At 41.2% G+C, this 20,492-nt stretch overlaps 1 protein-coding gene across 2 annotated transcripts; it reads right to left on the bottom strand.

Annotated features, from left to right (window-relative positions):
* Positions 1 to 172: 172 nt before the first annotated feature.
* On the bottom strand, positions 173 to 17,525 carry slc7a8a (solute carrier family 7 member 8a). Of its 2 annotated transcripts, XM_027011475.3 has the most exons (12): positions 17,225 to 17,525; positions 16,470 to 16,716; positions 11,018 to 11,222; positions 10,037 to 10,188; positions 6,827 to 6,952; positions 5,839 to 5,992; positions 5,381 to 5,504; positions 4,954 to 5,057; positions 4,511 to 4,607; positions 4,088 to 4,237; positions 3,570 to 3,747; positions 173 to 3,364 (listed from the first exon to the last, which is right to left on the bottom strand). In XM_027011475.3, the coding sequence occupies exons 2-12, from the start codon at positions 16,612 to 16,614 to the stop codon at positions 3,207 to 3,209; spliced, it is 1,593 nt and encodes a 530-aa protein (XP_026867276.1). In that variant the 5' UTR covers positions 16,615 to 16,716; positions 17,225 to 17,525; the 3' UTR covers positions 173 to 3,206. The 2 variants fall into 2 exon arrangements, with proteins under 2 accessions (XP_026867276.1, XP_081550807.1); XM_081694681.1 differs by lacking the exons at positions 10,037 to 10,188; positions 11,018 to 11,222; positions 16,470 to 16,716; positions 17,225 to 17,525 and adding an exon at positions 9,498 to 9,671.
* Positions 17,526 to 20,492: the final 2,967 nt, after the last annotated feature.

The following is a 20,492-nucleotide window of genomic DNA, read 5'->3' as shown; positions in this document are numbered from 1 at the left end:
AGGATGACTGAATGATTGTCCTCAGTAAAAATGTAAATGATTATTACATTAATACAGGCTGTCCTGAAATTAATTAGGTTATGTTTCATTATGGCCTATTTTGCATACACCTTTTTATCTCTAGAGGGTGCTGTTTTACAACAATCTTTTGATATGTAATGATAGACATCACTCAGTATACAGATTTATTTATCTCTTATTATATACAGTTGAAACATACAAAACCCATAAGAAAAGACATAACATCACTAGAAATAGTACATCCAGATGTAATGTTTGTAAGGTGACATAGCTAAATGATTAGGCTAAACTGGCCATATACCAAAGCCTACATAATAGAAACAAAACAATGCTCTAAATACAATGTGACACTGCAAATACCACAAATATCAATCACTTGTTGCTGATGGCAGGTTATTTACTGAGAGAATATCAAATGAGTATTGTCTTATGGGTTACGCATGGTTTTCAGTGCCTGTCTTCAAATTTCTGTGGGAATATACAGCGTAAACCTAGATGGACCATTTGTACTCAACGGTATCTGCAGCATTATAGTAGGGCTCCTACATTCAGGAGGCTCTCGGATGGTTTTTGACATAGATGAAGCCCAGGACTGCTCTGCAAAATTTGACTTAGACCAAGTTTTAAAATCCAATAATTAATCAGGAGTCATGTACCCCTAAAGTAATTATTTTCTCTGATCTATTTTAATTAAATGGAAATTATTTAATTGTTCAAGCATTTCCCTCTTTTAAGTTTGGTGTTAAACCACATTATCAATAGTTCTCCATATAAAATCTGTTTTAGACCACAGCATCTTAAATCTGTATTTAGAATTCCACTCAGTTTAGGTTTAGTGGGCTACAGGCAATATACTGGGCATCAACAAATAGCTTAGTGGCAATATAAATTACATCACAGATACCCTGGCTCACAGATACACAGTGCAGACTGTTGATAATGAAGGGATTACTACTAGTTTGAATATGCCCTGAAAATCAGGTAATAATATTCTCTAACATTCTATTGCTGTTTTTTAGAGCACCTATATACATTCACTATATTTATATGTGATGGGAAAAGGGTGGACAATTTTTCATGAGTATTATCTAAGTATAGGTTTGACGTCCCATAGACACATAAATAAATCTGTGTCAGCAAACACAGAATGTCTGTGACCATGACGACCACACATTTGTGAAGACAGCAGTAGCAGCCTCTGACTACTACACTCGATCATACTGGACACAAGGTATGCAACTGAATATTGCACATCTTCATTCAGCCTGGAGCTAAAATGCTGTATGCTTGTGATGTTTAACTCATCGCTTGAAACACCCATGAAGCATGAGAGACATTATAGAAATGGGCTTGCGGCTGTGGTAGAACAGAGCACATTTCAAGGCTGTTCTACCCATCAGCCTTTTTGTCTTTGGTGGCTCCTGGCTGAACAGTGGCAAATGTAGATGACTGGGAAGGTAGCTATGGAGCCATTGGTGTTCATGTTACAGTGGCAGTACAGATCTTGCAGCCTGTGGATAATATGGAAGGTCAACACGAAGGCTGGCTTGGGCAGTTCGTTCATGTTTCTTATTGCACCCACATTACCATATCTAACATCTATATTCTTTCAGAGTATCTGGCTCCAAATACATATTTAGGGTCTGTTCAAGTCTTTTTCCACAATCATATATGAAGAGCTAAAATAAAGCAAATCTAGCACTACAGCACCACATTTACATTTGTTTAAAAGTTTAGGGTTTTTTCTAAAAAATACATTGGTATATAGAGACAATGCACGGACCACCAGAAGGGATTTATTTTTTTTTTACTGTCATAAGACTTAGGACCATTTTAATTGACTTATTTAGGTCATTTAATTTGCAATGGATGATGTGTAATTAAGAGTGTAGGTGGTATTGGATTTCAGGGTCTGTGAATACAAAAGAAATCGGTAGCATAAAAAAATAGTACATTTTTCTATTGCTTACATTATATCAGTCTGATTTGCTAAACCTACTACAGCCTGTGTTGTCCATTGGCAGCACTGAATTTCATAACCTTTTTATCATAAACATATTTTATCTTCAAATATATATATATATATATAAAAATTCTATAGTGATTTTATATATATATATAGATATATATATATAAAAATTCAATAGTGAACATTGGTAAGAGGAATACCCAAGCACAGGCTAAATGTATCTATATATTACATATTAGAATTAAGGCAATTAAAAGACCAAGAATTGTACTTGCACTAGATAAAGATTCTGGTAAAACCTACTCTAAACCACAAAATGTGGTGCTTAAATATACATCTTTAAATATACTATCTCAAGCTTCAAAAAGAAATCCCAGAGTTATCACCTGGATAAAAACAAGAAAATGACTGACAAAGAACCAAAAGAATAAGAACAATGGCGGAACATAACACAAATAACCAATTGGGTCAACACAATTAAGGCAAAAAAAATGAAAAAAAAAACTTTTGGACTCAAACTCTGAAATGTGCATTATTGTAGTTGAATGAATGTAAGCTGAAATGCATTTTTTAATCAAAGCAAACAACTAAACATGATTTGACAGGAAGTGAATGCCTACTTCTGTACAATGTAGTGTAGTGTTGCAGTGTGTGGATGAGGGGCTATAAGAAAGAGTTGAGGAATCATGTAAAGTTGAGCAGGGATTGTGGCATGAGTTTACAGCAGAATGTGGTTACCAAAATAACCACTTTGGTAAAGGTATGACATCTTCAAAATATCATTTTAATGCATACCTAAGTGAATTACCCTCATGTAGTTTTATATCAGCCAGACCTTACTAAAATAACAGTATTTTACATACATCCTGGACTTCTGAGGAATTATAAAACAAGGCATTCCAAAGTAGAAGTGGATGCCATGGTAATGGTGATGAAATGATGTGGATGAATGATTTATACCGAGATCATTGAGGAAAGAGAAATGCCAAGTGAAAATGTAAAGGTATACATCCAGCTCCCTTAATCACGCCCTTCTGACTTCTACCTCTGCCCACCCTTCCATAAACAGTGGTTGGTAGGAGTGCAAAGGTGTATACAGAAATCAAGAGCTTGTACTAGTGTGTGCTTTGTTAGTATTCACCCCATTACCCAGCAGGTCTTGAACCCTTTATGTACTTGTTTGTGCATGGGTTTGGTGTGTTGGGCATTTTTGTGTTCAGTTGTCAGCTGATTTCTTCGTTGCCTCCTCTACTTCTGACAAACAAGCTGACTCGGCATTCATCTCCGTTCCGTTTCCTCCAGGTGCATTCTCCTTCTCCTCTTCCGCTGGGTAGACCACCATGCACATCTTCTGCCCCATGTACGTCATCTTATCTGCAGGAAAATGAGGGCCAAGAGATCTTCACCATGTTCCTTCTATCAGACTTTTACACAGCAATATTCTAACATTTGTTGCTGCAAATCAACCACAGCATCGACTGACCAGACTACATGTTTGTCTTTAAACATGTGCAGCTGTGAGACAGGTATTCTTATAGTTGCAAAGGCATTATTAATTTGTAAGCTTGGTACTACTTACCAACAAAGGTATCAAAGCACTGAGGCTTGTTGTCCCAGTAGACGCCAAGGAAATAAACAGGCACTCCGGTGAGCATGATGGCTAGTCCGATACCACACACCACAGGTTCAGAGTACAGGGAAAACACCAGCAGGAAGGCCCAGAACAGCAAATAGATCACTGGCCATATGAGACTGATCTGAAAATAGGAAACAGATCAGTGTTATAAGATATTTAAAAGAGATGCATAAAAGAGTGCATAAACTAGTGGATAAACTAGGAGTGGAAGGAGTACAGATCTGATTGGCATGTTTACATCTTGGAGGACCACAATAATGCTAGCTTTCCCTTCTGCGATGCACCTGATACAAATGAAAAAGGTCTTAATATTTAGCTAATTAGCTGAATCAGGACTAGCAATGAATAACAGATCTTTAATCATTCTACTTAGAAAATGTTTTTAAAAGAATTGTAATGCTTGTGCTAATATGCAAATTAAGTATCTAATTATTTTACATTTTTCCTTTCTTCAGACATACCTTGATAGGTCGATGCATGTCTGGTTGTTTGATGCGCAGTACAATCTGCCCAGCAACAGTGACACCATAAAAGAGGTAGTTGATGAATCCCACATAGTTGATAAGTGTGTACATGTCACTAGTGCACAACATCAGTAGGGTTGAGATACACTGCCAAAGAAAAACACAGAGAATGAGAGAATAAGAAATTAAAATTTAATAGTATTAAAATATTCAAAGGTAAAGGTTATGCACCAAATGAACTGGGCTAAATTAGAGTTCACGCAAACTTTCAGATGCATTTAGCCATTCTGACAGTATAGGAAGTTCAGTGAGGTTTAGAAAAATAAAAAGAACACTGAGTATATGTGAGTGTGAGTGTGTGTGAGGGAAAGAAAGAGAAATGAAAGAGAGTGCATCAGCAAGGGTATGTCTGAGACTCACAGTAAAGAGCAGGGCTGGAATAGGGGTGCAGCGCTTAACGTGGATCATGGCTAGCAGGCTTGGAAGATGGCGCTCTCTGGCACCAGCGAAGAACAGCCTGCCCCATGAAGAGACACAAAGGGCTCAGACATTTTTATATTTGGAACACTGTGAGGCACTGGGATCAAAGAGACCAAACGAAAAAGGAAATTATGAGGAAACGGACAGGACCTAAAAAGTAGAAACAGGAAGAAACAGAACACTTTGTTATGAGAAATGTACAAGGCAGAAGACGACATATCTGGACTGAGGTATCGATGGTTGGGAGTGATAGACAGTGACAATGAGTAGAATGATGACATATGGGAAAAATAATGGGAGAATAGTCATGAATGAAACACAGACAAGACAAGAGTGTAGAAGGTGGAAAAATAGATAAATGGATGGGGGATGGAGAGACTGACCGAGAGGATGTGAAGAGGGAGCCGTTGACCCCCCCAAAGGTGGACAGGGCCACCGAGATGGGCATGATCCATGACATCACTCCCAACAGCTTCTCACCAAACGTCTGGGAGAGAGCAATAGAGTGGTGAACAAAAGATGAGACAGACAGAGAGAGAGAGAGAGAGAAAAAGAAAGAGAGAGAGGGTGGAGCAGAGGAGGGAGGCCTGTTGAATATATTTTGTTGGATTAACTTTTGGAACTGAGCCTATGACACACATGCATGGTGTAGAAGGCATGCCAGTAGGTATGGCATGTTGGCTGCATTCAATAGTCAATATAAGTATCAATTGTGAAAAAAAAATTAACAATTGATACTCAGTTAGATATGTCACAGAATATTGAGAATATTCAGTTTGATCCCAGCCAATTGGAGTAGAGGACACTCACCACAGCAACAGCATTGGAGGCCAGCAGTTCCTGAGGGCTCATGGCGGTGACATAGGCAATGTTAGCAAACACATACACAAATGTCACCAGAGGAATAGAGATGAAAATAGCACGAGGTAGGTTTCTGCACAGAGGGAGAGAGAGAGAGAGAGAGAGAGAGAGACAGAAAATGAGTTACTGTAGTTCAGCTCCATCTGCATATATATGTATTTAAGTATAAATGCTGCTTCTGTGTTTTAATTGGCTGGTCGGAAGAATGGGGAGGAATGGGGTTATTATTGGCTGTGATGGGGAAGCATCTTAAGGCTCACTGGGACAGATTTGTTGGTCCTGTGGCACCCTGTGACTCCTGTAAAAACTACATCCACTAAACATTAAGTATTAGCTAGCATGACCCTGACTATAGAGGAGCATGCTATCAGGTATTTTACCCAGATTAGCACAGGTGGGAAACTTACACATAGGGGTCCACCAGCTCTTCTGTCACATAGTTGAGGAAGTTCCAACCTCCGTAAGCAAAAGAACCTTGCAGAAATGCCAGAGCTATCAGACCCACGTCATAGTCCTGAAAGGGCTCAAAAGCATTGGCTGGTTCCAGCCAGTAATACTCGCCTGCAAAAAGAGAAACCAAGGAAAGCGTAAAGAGCCACATCACAAAACATGCTTAGAACAACGTCCTCTCTTATTACACTAATAAAAGTCACTGTTTAATTACAGTGAAGGCCTAAAGGCCTGTGAATAAATTGCCTGTGCTCTCAGATCCTCCTTCATCTTTTTGTCCCCACCCCCTCTGGGTTTTTCATCCTATCCCTCACACATGACTGAGCAACAAGTCACACACATGCACACAGAGCCAGTGCAAACACACATCCATCCTGTTTTTTGTTTTTTGCCATTTGGAATTAGCTGTTGTTCCAGTCATGTCAGAACAATTTCTGAAGTAACGGCTTCCATCACACCTTCCATCACGCCTCTCATCACACCTCTCATCACATCTGTGTGCTCTGTGATCTTATGTGACCCCAATAACACTGGCTGTAAAAACCGAATTATCGAGGCTTTTCTTCAGTGCCAGTGGTTTTGAACCTGATAACTTCTCTGTCCTCAGTTCACTCTAATTGAAAAGAGCAGAAAGATTTGGGGACAAAGAGGTGAGCAGCAGACCCACACACTCCCACATGGACACTCTGTCCCACCCACCCACCCACGCATACACACACACTCCCACATGGACACTCTGTCCCACCCACCCACCCACGCATACACACACACTCCCACATGGACACTCTGTCCCACCCACCCACCCACGCATACACACACACTCCCACATGCACACTCTGTCCCACCCACCCACCCACGCATACACACACACTCCCACATGGACACTCTGTCAAACCCACACACACAGACATATACACACACACACGTCCACACATGGCCTTATACCCTTGCAGATCTGCACGATTCCCATGATGATGATGAGGATGAGGGCTAGCAGTTTCCCTGCAGTGAAGATGTCCTGTACACGTGTGGCCCAGCGCACGCTGGCACAGTTCACCCACGTTAACAACACTACAAGAGGAAGAGAGGGACACATTAGCATACTAAACACACACCCACACACACACACACACACACACACACACACATTTACAACACTGACAGAAAACATAGTAAGGTATTTAATGATTAAGGGACATTGCAGCTTCAGTGCTGAAAAACACAAATATTTGACAAAATACATTCCTGCCTGTCATTTTCCTTGACTCAGATTAATCTGAACACTAATCTAGTTAGTTTGTAATGCTGAAACATCACTGACATTACAATTGAGTCCACACTGGGCTAAATCCTGTGCCAGAAAACAGGCACAGGTGACCTGTTTGAATTCTACTTCTGTCAAATGTACAGTCTTGTAATGCTGAATCACTGAGTTTACATTTTAATGCAATTCTAGGAGCAAGTGAGTTGAAACAGTCAGTCATGCACAATATTTTTAAACTTCAGTAAATAAAAAACACCCTCCCTAGATCACTGCACTTAACTAAAACAATAAAGAATTAGCAACAGTGCTGTTAAAACAATGCTGGGCAAGTGAAACAGGGTGAGACGGGCAGGTGAAAGAGGATGCCTCGTGACTAACTGCCCCCTCCACCCCACCATGGAGTTACTTTCATAGAGGTGCATGTGACTAAAGTGCAGTTACAGGTCATAAATTCCAAATTTCCAGTTCATTAGCAAAGACCTCAGAGTGAACTTCAACCCACAGGCTTCTCAGAAGCTCGTAGATAGCAGCAGAAGACTTTCTGATGGTTCGCTGTTTTGGTTGAACACATGTGCCCATATTGCGTGTTGTTCAGTGATGACACTGCCACCTTTCAACATTAGTTGTGAAGTTTAATAATCTGATATAACCATCCCTTTTAAGTCTTAGTCCAAAATCTCAAAGAGCTTTCTAGAGAAAATATTTTAGACATATATATAATGATCAGTTAAAATATCAGTTAAATATCATTGCTTAAAAATATGAAATATAAAAGTCCCAAGAAACAATTCTGTTTTGGACCGTTAAAGAGGACAGACACTCCTCAGTGAAGCACTTTGCTATTCTGTCTCTTCTACACACATGCACACGCCTGCCCTTAACTGCTTTCAGTGCCTGGGGAGAGACAACCAACGGATGTTTTATTAAGCAGGGCGTTTTGTTTATATGTAAGCAGAAGCATTCGCCGTTTGTTGACTAATTGGAGTAAACAGCTCCTGCACAACAGCATATAAATACACTACACAAATGAGTAAACAAACAACAAACACATAATGTAATACAACAGTTTCTGCACAAAGAGTAAACGTGTACAATTCACAGGGTACAGTGGAAGACTAAGTGGAATCTAAGTGCAATCATTCTGAAGTCAAATATATAGATTACTCCTAAAGCAGAACTTCCTTCAATTTATCTCTAGCTAAGAGTGCTAAGTACAGCATGGTCAAAAGTCTCCTGAAGTCGTGTTGTCAGATAAGAGTAATGGTTTCTGGGTAATGAACTGGACCCATGTTATTGAAACTGTACACCGTTCAAGAGAGAGAAATATTAAAAGTCTATAGATGGACCAATGGAAAACCAGTGAGGCAATCTACCCTAAGCAGTAGACATGTTATTTACTAAGGGAGAAGTAGACGCGTGTAAAGGGCGACTGGAATTCACATTACACCCACCCCATCCCAGAATTCACGTATCATATGTAGCAGAACTGATCCATGTAAGCACATCCACACCATAAACAAGCCTTGATAAGCAAGTGTGCATACATTGGGAGAAGGAGACGCAGTACTTTCAGACCCAGTACTTAATTACTTCACTGTTAGTGTGATTTTCTTTGAATGTGGCAGAAACAGAGACATACTAGATAACAGGCTCTCCAGGCATCACTCTGTAACATAATCTATCACACACGCCCACTTTGTCTGTGCCCGTTAAAAGAGTGAAATAGTGTGTTAAAGTGTAGAAGGGACGTGCAATCGTGTCATTTGTAAACTTTCTTTGACTTGTCTTTCTCCTGCACAGACGAATAACAAAAACATGTGCCAAAATTGAAGAAGGATTCTCTGTTCAGCTGTTACTCAGTGCCTGACAACACCTGGCCAATTTCCTAACACAGCGACTCCTTCCAGCCGCAGCCAACCAGAGTGAAGAGTTCCAAGGGAATTCCCTTGTTTCTGATGTCTCAGTGTTGAGAAACCCAAGAAGGAAAACAGAGGGAGGATTCTGGGACAGCCCTTCTGTACCTCCTGTTGCAAGATTTTGGGATAAACAGGTAAAACCAGGTCAGTGGTGCTCTGCCAAAGACACATCAACATGCACATGTCACTGACTGAAACTAAATGGGTTCAAGATCTTCTTCATAAACACACGATGTCATTATGAAATGTCTTATGTTTGTTTGTGCACATACAATCATAACAAAATCATAAAAAATAAAGTGAAAACAGGGGAAATCTGTGTCCACCAGCAAATATTAGCTAGTATACCACAGTTCTCATTCTCTGTGTGTGTGTGTGTTTCTCTGTCTCTCTCTCTCTCAGTTCCTCTGTGTGTGTAAGATATGTCTACACACACCTTGTGGTATTTCTGAGATGAGTGTAAGGTTTGTGAAAAGGTTATGCTCCAGGTCTGCAGACTCCCCATACAGCAATCCATCCATTTGTTTTCCTACATCTGTCTGCTCTCATTCCAACACCTTGTTTTTCTGGGCAGGCTGTTTGGAGGTTTGTTCTGTTTGTTTCCAAGGACTATCATCTTTATGAAGTGAGTTGTTATGGAAACCCAGCCCTATTACTAGAAAAAGCATTACATACACCATACACCTTCTAGTATGAAAATCGCAAACATCATAAACCTTCTAGTATGAACATCAAAACAAGAAATTGCAAGAAAATCACAAACAGATGATAAAACTATTTACATAATCTGTTTCTTTACTCTTAGAGATGTGTTAAACGTTTGCCCAGGTGTTGCTTATTTTTTAACACCTAGTTTGCTTTAGTTTTGAATCTGCCTCCTCTCTCTCTCTCTCTCTCTCTCTCTCTCTCTCTCTCTCTCTCTCTCTCTCTCTCTCTCTCCTCTCAAGCCCCCCCACTCAGTGCTACAGGACTCACGCAAGCAGAGGGCTGCGAGCAGACGTAGACCATTCTCTGGGGGGAAGCAGGTGGGGAAGAGGGGCTGCAGCACATAGTTGGAGAAGGTCAGAGCGATAACGGCCTGGTTAGTGGGGTAGATCACCAGCACAGCGATCCACAACCTGAGGAACCTGTAACACACGTGAGCACAAACATGAGCCTGGCAGTATACAATGACTGATATGGGTTTCCCGAGCAGATTCAGTTCTGAGCTTTTGTGTGAGGCACAGACATCAACATTACTAGAACTGCAACATGGCTTCTATGGAAGCAACCTTTTGACCTTGATCTGTGGGCAGTTTGCTGAATTCTTTAATGATTTCTTTAACTATTTATTAACAATTATTAGGACTTAGTGTACAATAACAAGTTAGGACACATGGGCTGAATAACTAACAAGTACTCTGGAGCAATTTGGTGTTGACAGGATAACAAAGCAACAGGTCAATGGTGCAAGTATGAGGTAATGAAGTGTGAGGACTTGTTTTTAAGCAGAGTGTATCATGGGTTTTAGCTAGAAGGGGAAAACAGCACTAGAAATACAGCATCTGATTTATATTCATTTTCCATCTGCTCTAAGAGGACGTCATCACGTCTACACTGTTTCCAGGTTGATAACCTTGTTAGCTTAATGCTGCCTAGCCTTTAGGCAACTGAGATTTAGGACATTAGTTCCCCTTACAGCTAATGCAATGAAATCACATTGTTTAAAACCCTATCAAAATAAATTGCTATAAAAGCATTAGAAAATGTTCACGGAACACGGAACAAATTCATTATTCTTGACTGTCTTTACAACTGTAATCATTAGGAACTGGGAGGATGTTCAGTCCTTTGAAGATACAGCTTGAAATGAAGCATGGGTTAGTAAATAAAATACATAAATAAATAACCAGTGAGAAATGTTTACTCTTTATCTGTTCCACTAATGTCTGTTAATTAACACTGTTGAACAGTTACCCTGCCAGTCCTCCAAAGATGTCCTTAACGTAAGAGTAGTCGCCTCCAGACTTAGGGATGGTGACACCCAGCTCGGCGTAGCAAAGTGCGCCTATGGCTGTGATGATGCCTGTGATGATCCAGACGACGAGTGCCAGGCCCACGGAGCTGGCATTCTCCAGCACGCCTTTGGGACTCACGAAGATCCCAGAGCCGATGATGTTGCCTAGGGAAAACGGATCAGGGAAAGAAGCAGTTCAGGACCATTCCCTCACACAGAGCTGAACCTGAGATGCCTCCATCCCCTGTACAAGGCTTTTGGCTATTTGAAGTGCCCTGTATGGCTTTATCCCACAGTACCTACCCACGCTGGACTTAAGAAATTAAAGGCGGCTCCTAATAGTTGTGGTTTATGGTTGCGGCGTGTAGTTTATAAGACCCAGTCACTGATCATGATAGAAAAATAAATGCATAACGTTCAGATTAACCAAAGTTTTAAAGGCTTGAGACCTGTATGTATAACAGGAACATAATTCTGATTCAGATAATGGTATAACAGGTACATGCAGCCAACAAAGGGCAAAATAACTATCCTTAGGATATATACCAATGTCCTGTAATGTCCAGATTCTCTTGGAGTAATTCATTTGAGAAGAGACTGTTTAACATAACTGGCAATGAATTTGTCCTGGGTTTGGCAAAGTGGAAAATCAAAGGAGAGGGAATCAGTAAAAATACTTTCCGCACAGAGGAGATTTATATCGGATGTTGCTTTTGGGGCTTTATAAAAAAGACCAGATGAGATAGAAAAAGACATGGACCTGGCTGTGTGAATCACAAGGAAATGAAGATGTCAAAAACAAGGGAGAGAAAGCACAAGGCAGACAGCAGGAGTAATCTGCTGAGTCAAAGCTAAGGAGGGAGGGGCACAGGCGTATGAATGGGAGCAGAATGTCCAAGTGTGTGTGTGTCTGCGTGTTTACACGGCCCCTCTGGGACTAGCAGGGGACTGAGTGATCTTACACTCCAACAGCTTGTGAATTGTTTCTTTTAACCCATGCATGCATGTTTTAAAAACGAACAATAGTCTGACAGTGTCCATACCCATCAGATGTTCATACCTCCTGAGCAGAGCCTCAGGGAACAAAGACAAAAAAAGGAAAATACATGTCTGCTACATGTGAAAGGGACTGTGTGAGTGCTCTCCCTGGGAGCCTCTGCATTTCCCTGTTGGGTGCTGAACGTAAGCATCAGATGCTGACTGAGGGTTAGCATCCTCGCTTTCAATGTTAACCTCAACTGCTTAACGAATGAACTGCATGATCTTGAATCCCTAAAGTTCAAATGGCAAATGAGATCCAGCCCAGTCACAACTACAACACAGGTTTCATGTTAGATAACTGTGCCAAAGTTCACACACAAACTGGCCCGTATCTTTCATGCCTTCATGGCTGACTGTAAAGGAGGCAGACATATAGCAGGGTAGTTACTAGCTATTTATTAAATGGTCTTGCGTTCTCTCTTATTAAGCCTTCGTAAATGTGAATCCTACCATAAGTACCATAAGTGTGCTAGTACCTAAGGCTCTGTCAAGTCTGAAGTGGTTCTGCAATATTCAAGATATTCTCAGTGGTTCTCTTTTCTTATGCTAGTTCCAAAACGTCGGTTTTTGGTTCCGTTTCATCCTCTTAATTTTATCATGGTTACATTACAGATTAAGCAACTTTACATAATCTACAGAATCATATAGAGCCTTGCTTAGGCAAGACTCAGGCAGCAGACAGGATCCAACTAGATCATTATGCTGTGAACATTCCCATTCTCAGAAGCAGCAGCCCACTGCTTTTAAGCAGGCCCAAGTGAAGGACTAGTTATGTCCAGAAGCAAAGTTCACGTCCAACTCAAGCATGAGTGAATTTGTACAGTGCTGACTCCAGTGGAACACCCGTACACCAGAAACTTTCCGTCCACACTGCTTCCTCTCACTTCCTCTCAGTGTACGTGTGTGTAAGTCTGCATGTGTGTGTGTGTTTGTACATTATTGCTTAGTGCTCGCTTGCACCGTACTACAGTCCTACAGATATAAGGGGCTCTCTGTTTCATTGCAAACGCCTAAGTCATCCCTCCACTCACAGTGCACGTATCTAATAGGTGCATTTAACAGGTGTAGTAACACAGATGCAGTGCAGCTGTCAGCACTTTTCAGGCTGTTCCTCAGGGTTCTAACCACAGGGCCCTAAACACAGAGAAGTTGCGGGTCAGCCAGAGACTGGCCAACCTCTCAACATAGTGCTGCTCATGTTTTTCCTTATGTCAGATTTTACTGCTGATTTGAGAATGGTCTCCCACCCAAATATATCGAGATAACAAGGGTCCTTTAATCAGAACTGACCAGTGATGTAGAATTGGAGGATGGCTAATACAAATTAACATGATAACAACCGTAATCTTACATGTACATCTATTACATACTTCTAATAATAAATGTTTCTAATAAAGTGAGTGCTGAGTGTACATTCAAATCCATAATAACTTCAATTAAAGTCTCAATTAAAGTTCAATTAAAGTTTCAGCTATGTTATATGCTATGTTTAGCAGAGTATCTCATAGCATATCCAGTTGGCTGATGAGCTGTCTTTGAATTTTTTAGTTTTTTATATGTGGCTTGTCAGTTGTTTGGCCTCCACCGTGCTTTATGTTCAGAAGCTGTAAAAATTTCAGTAGGACCTCATAGTCATAATTATGTTATCCTGTACTGCTTATAAATCACTCATACAGGCTATCTATGGCTAATCCCAGCCAACCTTCTATTGATCGTCTTCTGTTACTCTATTAGTCTGGCTGTCCTTCTATGTCTGGCTAATGAGACTTGCAGAGGGAGGCATGGAGAGAGAGAGAGAGAGAGAGAGAGAGAGAGAGCAGGAGGGAGAATGATCTTCAGTGCCGCAGTGGTTTATCAGTTTGTTTAATCGCCAACCCTGGAGTGTAGAGGGACTCCCCAGTCTGAACAATCATCAATCACTGGCGTTTAGGATTGGGTTTATTTTATGGAGGAAAAATAAAGCTATATTAATAATCTGATTTTGATAAATGTGGAGGTAGATTGTGGTGGTGCACTGTGCTATGAGCAATGTACTATTGTTTTAAAGTGACATCAGTAGCAGTTGATGTTCTGACTAAACAATTGTGAGCGAACTGCTCAGCGGGAACACAGAGTATAAAAAGCTTATATATTTGTAGCATAGAAACTCAAACTCTTTGAGATTTCTATGAAAAGAACTTTACATATAAACAGAATATATCCTGTTTACAGTAGCTATCTTCAACTCTTTAACATTATACACTAACAATGGCCACCAAGTCTGCATCCTACAATGGACAATATGTTTGCAAAAAAATCACTTCCACAGAATCAAAACATAAGCTTTTCCAGTTTCTCATCAACAGGATGTTGTAAGTTCTGCTTCCAAACCCCACATGATGCCTACATAGCAGAGGGACATCAGAGCAATGACAACACCCACACTGCCAGAAGACATCTCGATTTATTGCTTAGCTTCGAAAAACAGTGACAACTTCACTTAGGTAGCAATTGTATCTCCACTTGACTTCTCTATGACCTGAACCAACAACCTTTGGACTTGCCATTGGCACTACTGCACCATGACATGAGTCCTGAATAAGTCCTTATTGAGACGAAGCATGAAACACACAAATACTAGTCTATGAAAACTTTTAAAAACTATGGAACATGAGCCAACAGTAGCCTAACCCAGAACTCTAAACACAGATTGCCACTTGGATGCACTCCGTGTCGCCCAGCAGCAACTCCATCAGCACCCCTCATTTGTGTTTGGGCCTAATCTGCTACAAGTATATTTGGAGCAGATTAGAGGTGAAGAATGCATGATCTTTGCTCCCTCCCTATCCCACCCCTTTAAACCACCTGACTGGATCACCTTGATCAGTTTTCCATTCCCTTTCATATTGTTCCAGAGAGCAGTAAAACTAGAAATTGCATCAGATGGCTGCCCCCCACCCCACCCCACCTCACCTCCTCCCAACCCCCAACCTCCAGCACCTCTCAGCCTTTGCTATGGCCAGCACCCTTCCTAAGCCAATTATCTCTATCTACCATAAGCTACAAAAGGACAATCCGAGCTGCAGCAAAGCAATTTAAATGGAGTAGAACATTATTGTGAAGGCATTATCTGGGTTGGGGGCCAGCCGTCAAGACACCAAGGGTTCAGTGTTGTCAGTGTAGAGCTTGATAGCAACTGGACTGTTAGATACCCGGAAGCACATCTAATGCTTACTGAAGAACTCAGTGAAGTGAATGCAGAACAAAGGCTGGCCTATAGGGCCTGGGAGACATAATTCAACAGCTGATAACGCTCTTCACGTGATGAGCATGTGAGTGAGTGACCAGCCAAGACCAAACACTGAATGTTAATTAGACTGATAGTCACTGAAATGTTTGGGGAATGTATTTTAGAATGGCTGCTAATGCCTATGTTACTTCTAACACTTAATATCACAGGAAACAAACATTTAGCTGATGTCTTTGTTAAAATTGACCTCTGTTCCCTAGTAACATTTGATTATGCAAAATCATCACTTTTGCTCTCTGTTTGTTGTTGAGCAGGCTTTATCTGCACTGCATATAACTTCTCCCTGCATGCTGATCCAGCTAGACTTCACTACCAAATGTCTAAATGTCTGATCATTTGTGGTACAAGATCAGAACATTATAAAGGCAACTTCTGTCTAGTGTGAATGATCTCCCCCTAGAGATGCCTTGAACATGCTCAGCCCATTCTGTTTCCATGGAAACCTCCTGGGTACGCATTTTCTCAAGGTCACTGATCCACACTCTCAGCTGTTCCTCAGATTCCCAGTGTTATACTGACTGACATGTGACCAGCACTCCTCGTCAAGATACAAATAGTAGCTGCTATACGACAAACAGCAAAACCGGTTTCAGATCAGTAGGCAGGGACAACTTCTCTGTTGGAAGAGATGCTTTTCTGCTGTGTCCTACCTCTCTCTCGCTGTTTTATATATTGACAAGCCTGACAGCTTGCACTCAAATGTTCCTTGCGGCTAGGGCTATGCAGCTACAGAGCCTCTACAACCAGATTAATCAAGCCAAACATAAGAGTCAATGGGATCCATAGGCGAGAATTATTTTGTAGTAGCATATGGTGCTTTGATTACATAGCTATCTGTGTGTCCTTGTGTGGAAGATTTGCTGAAAAAGAACAATAAATTAACCACAATACGCCCATATTTTTTCATCAGTCAGTTAAGTAGCATAGCTGCGTGTGTGTCTGTGTGTGAACTGACTGAGGAACAGAGGAACGGGGGCGGTCGGACACTTGCATATACGCATTACTAGCTTGATTATAAATGCACAGAGGAATGCGTTACACATACCTTTAAAACCCTATTTGTCAAATAATTCATCACTAACCGACAATGATCCCGCAGGCACTAACGAGACCAATCTCCTTCTTCAGTGCCACGGCTGTCTCTCCGCTAGGTTTCCCGGACTCAGCAGCTCCATCCCCGTTGTCTGACGCCGTCGCACTAGTTCTTTGTCTTGGACCATCCGTCATTTTGCAGACTGAGCTGTTCAGTCCTCCTTATGAAGCTTGGCGGTGTGATTTGGCGACGTTGCTTTGATTTGCAGCCTTGTTAAGACCACGCCAGAGAAATAGCTACGAAAATAAAATTCTGCTTGACACCTGGCTTATATCTCGACGTGGACAAGGGAGAAAACTGGCACCGCAAGGTGTTTATTGTGCTTATCTGTATTATTATACTGTATTTAAATATTTGTCAAAAATAATAGCGTTTTACGCGGCGTGGAAATGCTAAGGTGAAGATAACGGCATCACTTGTGCCTCGTGCCCTTTACCGCACAAGGTGAACGGTCATGTGTCAGAGTAATCTGTCAGAGTAATAACGAAAAACTTATACAAGCCTATGAAATAGTCGCTTAAACTACCAGCTAGCACCAGAAATGCACAATGTTCGCAATGCAGATCAAAACATAATACTAGCTTTCCATTCTAATTATTAAGAAGTAAAGACAATGACAATCAATATGACTGTTCAATTTTACATTAAGAACGATATTCCAATAGGAATGTATCTGTCCGTTTAGTAGAGTCGTGGGGGTAATGTCTCCCAGAGTTATCTGAAAATTTAAAACCAGCAGCTTACCCCGACTCTCCACGCGAATAGTATCAATAATTAAAAAAAATAGACTATTCCACGACTAGACAGATTTTCCCACTTGACCACCAGCTCTCCTGAAAGAGAAATCATCCAGAACGCTTCCTTGTCTCAGGTGCGTTTTTTTTTTTTTTTAAAAAAGCATCCTCTGATTTCTAGAGGAGGATTCGTTCAAAACAACCTGATATAATCCAGGTCAGTTAGGCTTTAAATCCCTAAAACGGTGACGTTATAAGGAGTAGCCAACCGTTGCTAAGCAGTGCACGAAGCGCCTGCAGTTACGTTTAACCAATATAAACTACAACTCACTTCTCCGATCGCACCCCGTGAGTACAGTTGCCCCTCCTCTTTAATCGTACCCCCACCCCCCCCCACTGATTTCAAACCCGGTTTTTGTTGCCCCCTCCTCACCCCTGCCATAATATTATGCTGACACAGTCTATAACAATGAACAATGAACAATATCCTCTGCTAATGTTAAGTCTACTATCTGTAAATCTTACACAGGAGCATTGGTAGTACTGTAAAACAGCTTATTAACACTGATGATTTCTCCATTGCCAGTCTTCTTTAAAGGCTTCAGAGCAAGCTTTAGATTTTGACATTTCTGCTCCATACTGTAATAAACAGACAAGCATTAAGAACGTGTTTCCTTGTGCTGAAGTTTTCTGGGTGTGTCCCTGACCTTGGTGCTTTTTAAGTGTGTGTGTGTGTGTGTGTGTGTGTGTGTGTGTGTGTCTGTGTGTGTGTGTGTGTGTGTGTGTGTGTGTCTGTGTGTGTGTGTGTGTGTGTGTGTGTGTGAGTGTGTGTGTGTGTGTGTGTGTCTGTGTGTGTGTGTGTGTGTGTCTGTGTGTGTGTGTGTGTGTCTGTGTGTGTGTGTGTGTGTGTGTGTGTGTGTGTGTGTGTCTGTGTGTGTGTGTATGTGTGTGTCTGTGTGTGTGTGTGTGTGTGTGTGTGTCTGTGTGCTATATGAATTATTTAACTGTGTACTACCAAATATCATGTCAGATCTCTGATATTGGAGAGCTGTGGAAAGGCCTGTCATGCTAGCAAATATACTTTTCTTGGCCCAGTGTGGGCTCACTATGGGCAGTGTGAACCTGGTGAAACACACACAAAACCCACCTGGGCCCTGCGTGGAGAAGCTGTCAATGAGCCCTTACTGGGCCAGCTGTGAACCCTGTGTGGTCAGCCCATTTTGCATCTTACAGAGCCTGGGAAGGCTTGCATTCTGGGATTGATGATACTACTAGAGTGGTCAAGACACGAGCATGGCTGCCCACCACACTAACTGGAGCAGTGATGACCAAAGGACATTTTTCAGGGAGAGAGAGAGAGAGAGAGAGAGAGAGAGAGAGAGAGAGAGAGAGAGAGCAAGGGGGTGGGGTTGGGGGGGGGGTTTATATTTATCCATGTGATAAGATCCTTTAGATTTGCTTGGTGCTACAAGAGAAAAATACAATAACTGGGAAACAGAAATGGTCAGAGAATGCACTGCAGGTCCCAGTACATGGAGCAGAGGAGTTCTTATTCTTAAAATGCCATCCTCGTTATTCTCACATATGGACCTGTTTCCATAGCAGGCTTTGAGAGTGAAAATAGGAAATAGGATCTTGCATAAGCAAGGCAAGTTCCATATCAGCTAACAGCAATCAGCCATATCAGACTCCTCACTTAGTAGAATATGGGAAGTGTGATGCCAATCACTACAGTTTCACAATTTCATACTTGTGAACATTTGACATGTGTTTGGAATGGAGCAGGTGACCCAGGAACAATGCCTCTCTACTGGTCGACTGCTCCAACTCCTCTCCTGTTGGGCTTCCTTTTAGTAAATTACTAGATATGAAAAGTGGTAGTCTCACCTAAAATTTAGAATTAACCTGTTTTGTGTGTGTGTGTGTGTGTGTGTGTGTGTGTGTGTGTGTGTTTGTGTGTGTGTGTGTGTGTGTGTTCATTCTAATCTTGTCTGTACTTATCTATTTTGCCACTTTAATCAGCGCAATAGACACAGGTAAAGTAAATGCTCGTATTTCTCTGACCTGTGATTGGCTACTGCTACAAGAAAATGAGTAGGAGGGGGTCTCAGGCCTGATGGGTGCCATGCAGTAAGGCCGTAATCTGACTGATGTGTGACGGAGCAGAGTAGGAGAGAATGTGTGCTCTACAAATGCTTACAAATGTAGGAGAGAGAAACAGATGTGGAGAGAATAATAGAGAGGAACAAAGATATTTGAGAATTAGAAATGAAGAGGAAAAATGCTGGTCAAAATGCAAGCCATTTTCACCAAATGTCTAGCCTGAGCCCACACTTTAAACACACAAATAACATTAGTATACAAATGCAGGTATTAGAGATTCCTATGTGTAGTACAGCGTACTGTTTCCTTGAATCTAATCCACCTACACTGTACAGTTTGACTTCTACATCATTATTCCAAATCTTTTTAAGTTGACTTGACAAACATTTCAATAAAATACTAAACTAAGCCATTAAAGCAATGGGTAATCAAAAATACCAACAATCCCAACACTACCAATATTACATATCTGCAGGACTATCAATGTTAGCATTCTAATACTACATATTCCAGCATATTTAAAAGTCATTGTGTCACACAAGTCTATCGGTAGTCATGTTTAAAGACACTGTGTGATCCTGTGGTCTGCCAAATTTGTAATTGCCTATGTCTGCATTAGCAGATAGGTATATACTGCAGAAACCAAACTAATGCAAAGAGGCTAGGGCAGCTAGTGAACCAGAATAGAGTCATGCAGGTGGTAGTGCAGGCGGTGGAGGTACTGTGTAGGCCTATGCTGTCTTGGGTTTAAACTCCAACATAGTTGCCATAGGTCAGCAACTCTTCAGTGTCCAGATAAGAGCATTACTCACACTGATTATGATCCTGTTTTAACAATGTCAGCTCTCTCTCTCTATATTTCTCTCTCTCAGACCCACTCACAGAGACACTTTGCTTTCTTGGTGATAACAGAGCAGTGAATGGTGCATAGATTTGCAGAGATACGTGGTTAATAAATAACTGGAGCTTTTAGACCCATTTGCTACCCAGTGGCTGGAAAATTAGCCCAATAACACACGTAGCTGCACACATAAATCCAATCACAAGGCCAGCAAAAATCCAATTGGATTTGAGATAACTTCTGGAAGAGTAATCCTACCAAAGAACGGGTCTGGAATGCCTAGCTTTTCCTTGGTCAAACTTAGTGGTGTGCAAGCCATGAAACTCCAAAGATG

This window comes from Electrophorus electricus, chromosome 13 (assembly GCF_041902795.1).
Source record: "Electrophorus electricus isolate QZ-2024a chromosome 13, ASM4190279v1, whole genome shotgun sequence".
Classification (NCBI taxonomy): domain Eukaryota; kingdom Metazoa; phylum Chordata; class Actinopteri; order Gymnotiformes; family Gymnotidae; genus Electrophorus; species Electrophorus electricus.
The sequence above is the reverse complement of the archived record's forward strand: the minus strand, read 5'-3'. Positions and strand labels throughout refer to the sequence as shown.

Coding starts and splice junctions, on each gene's coding strand:
- slc7a8a (XM_027011475.3), bottom strand. CDS start 16,614: ATGACGGATGGTCCAAGACAAAGAACTAGTGCGACGGCGTCAGACAAC. Junction 5,993..6,826: donor AATCGTGCAGATCTGCAAGG/GTATAAGGCCAT, acceptor CTCTTTTTGCAG/GCGAGTATTACTGGCTGGAA. Junction 3,365..3,569: donor GTGCTTTGATACCTTTGTTG/GTAAGTAGTACC, acceptor ATTTTCCTGCAG/ATAAGATGACGTACATGGGG.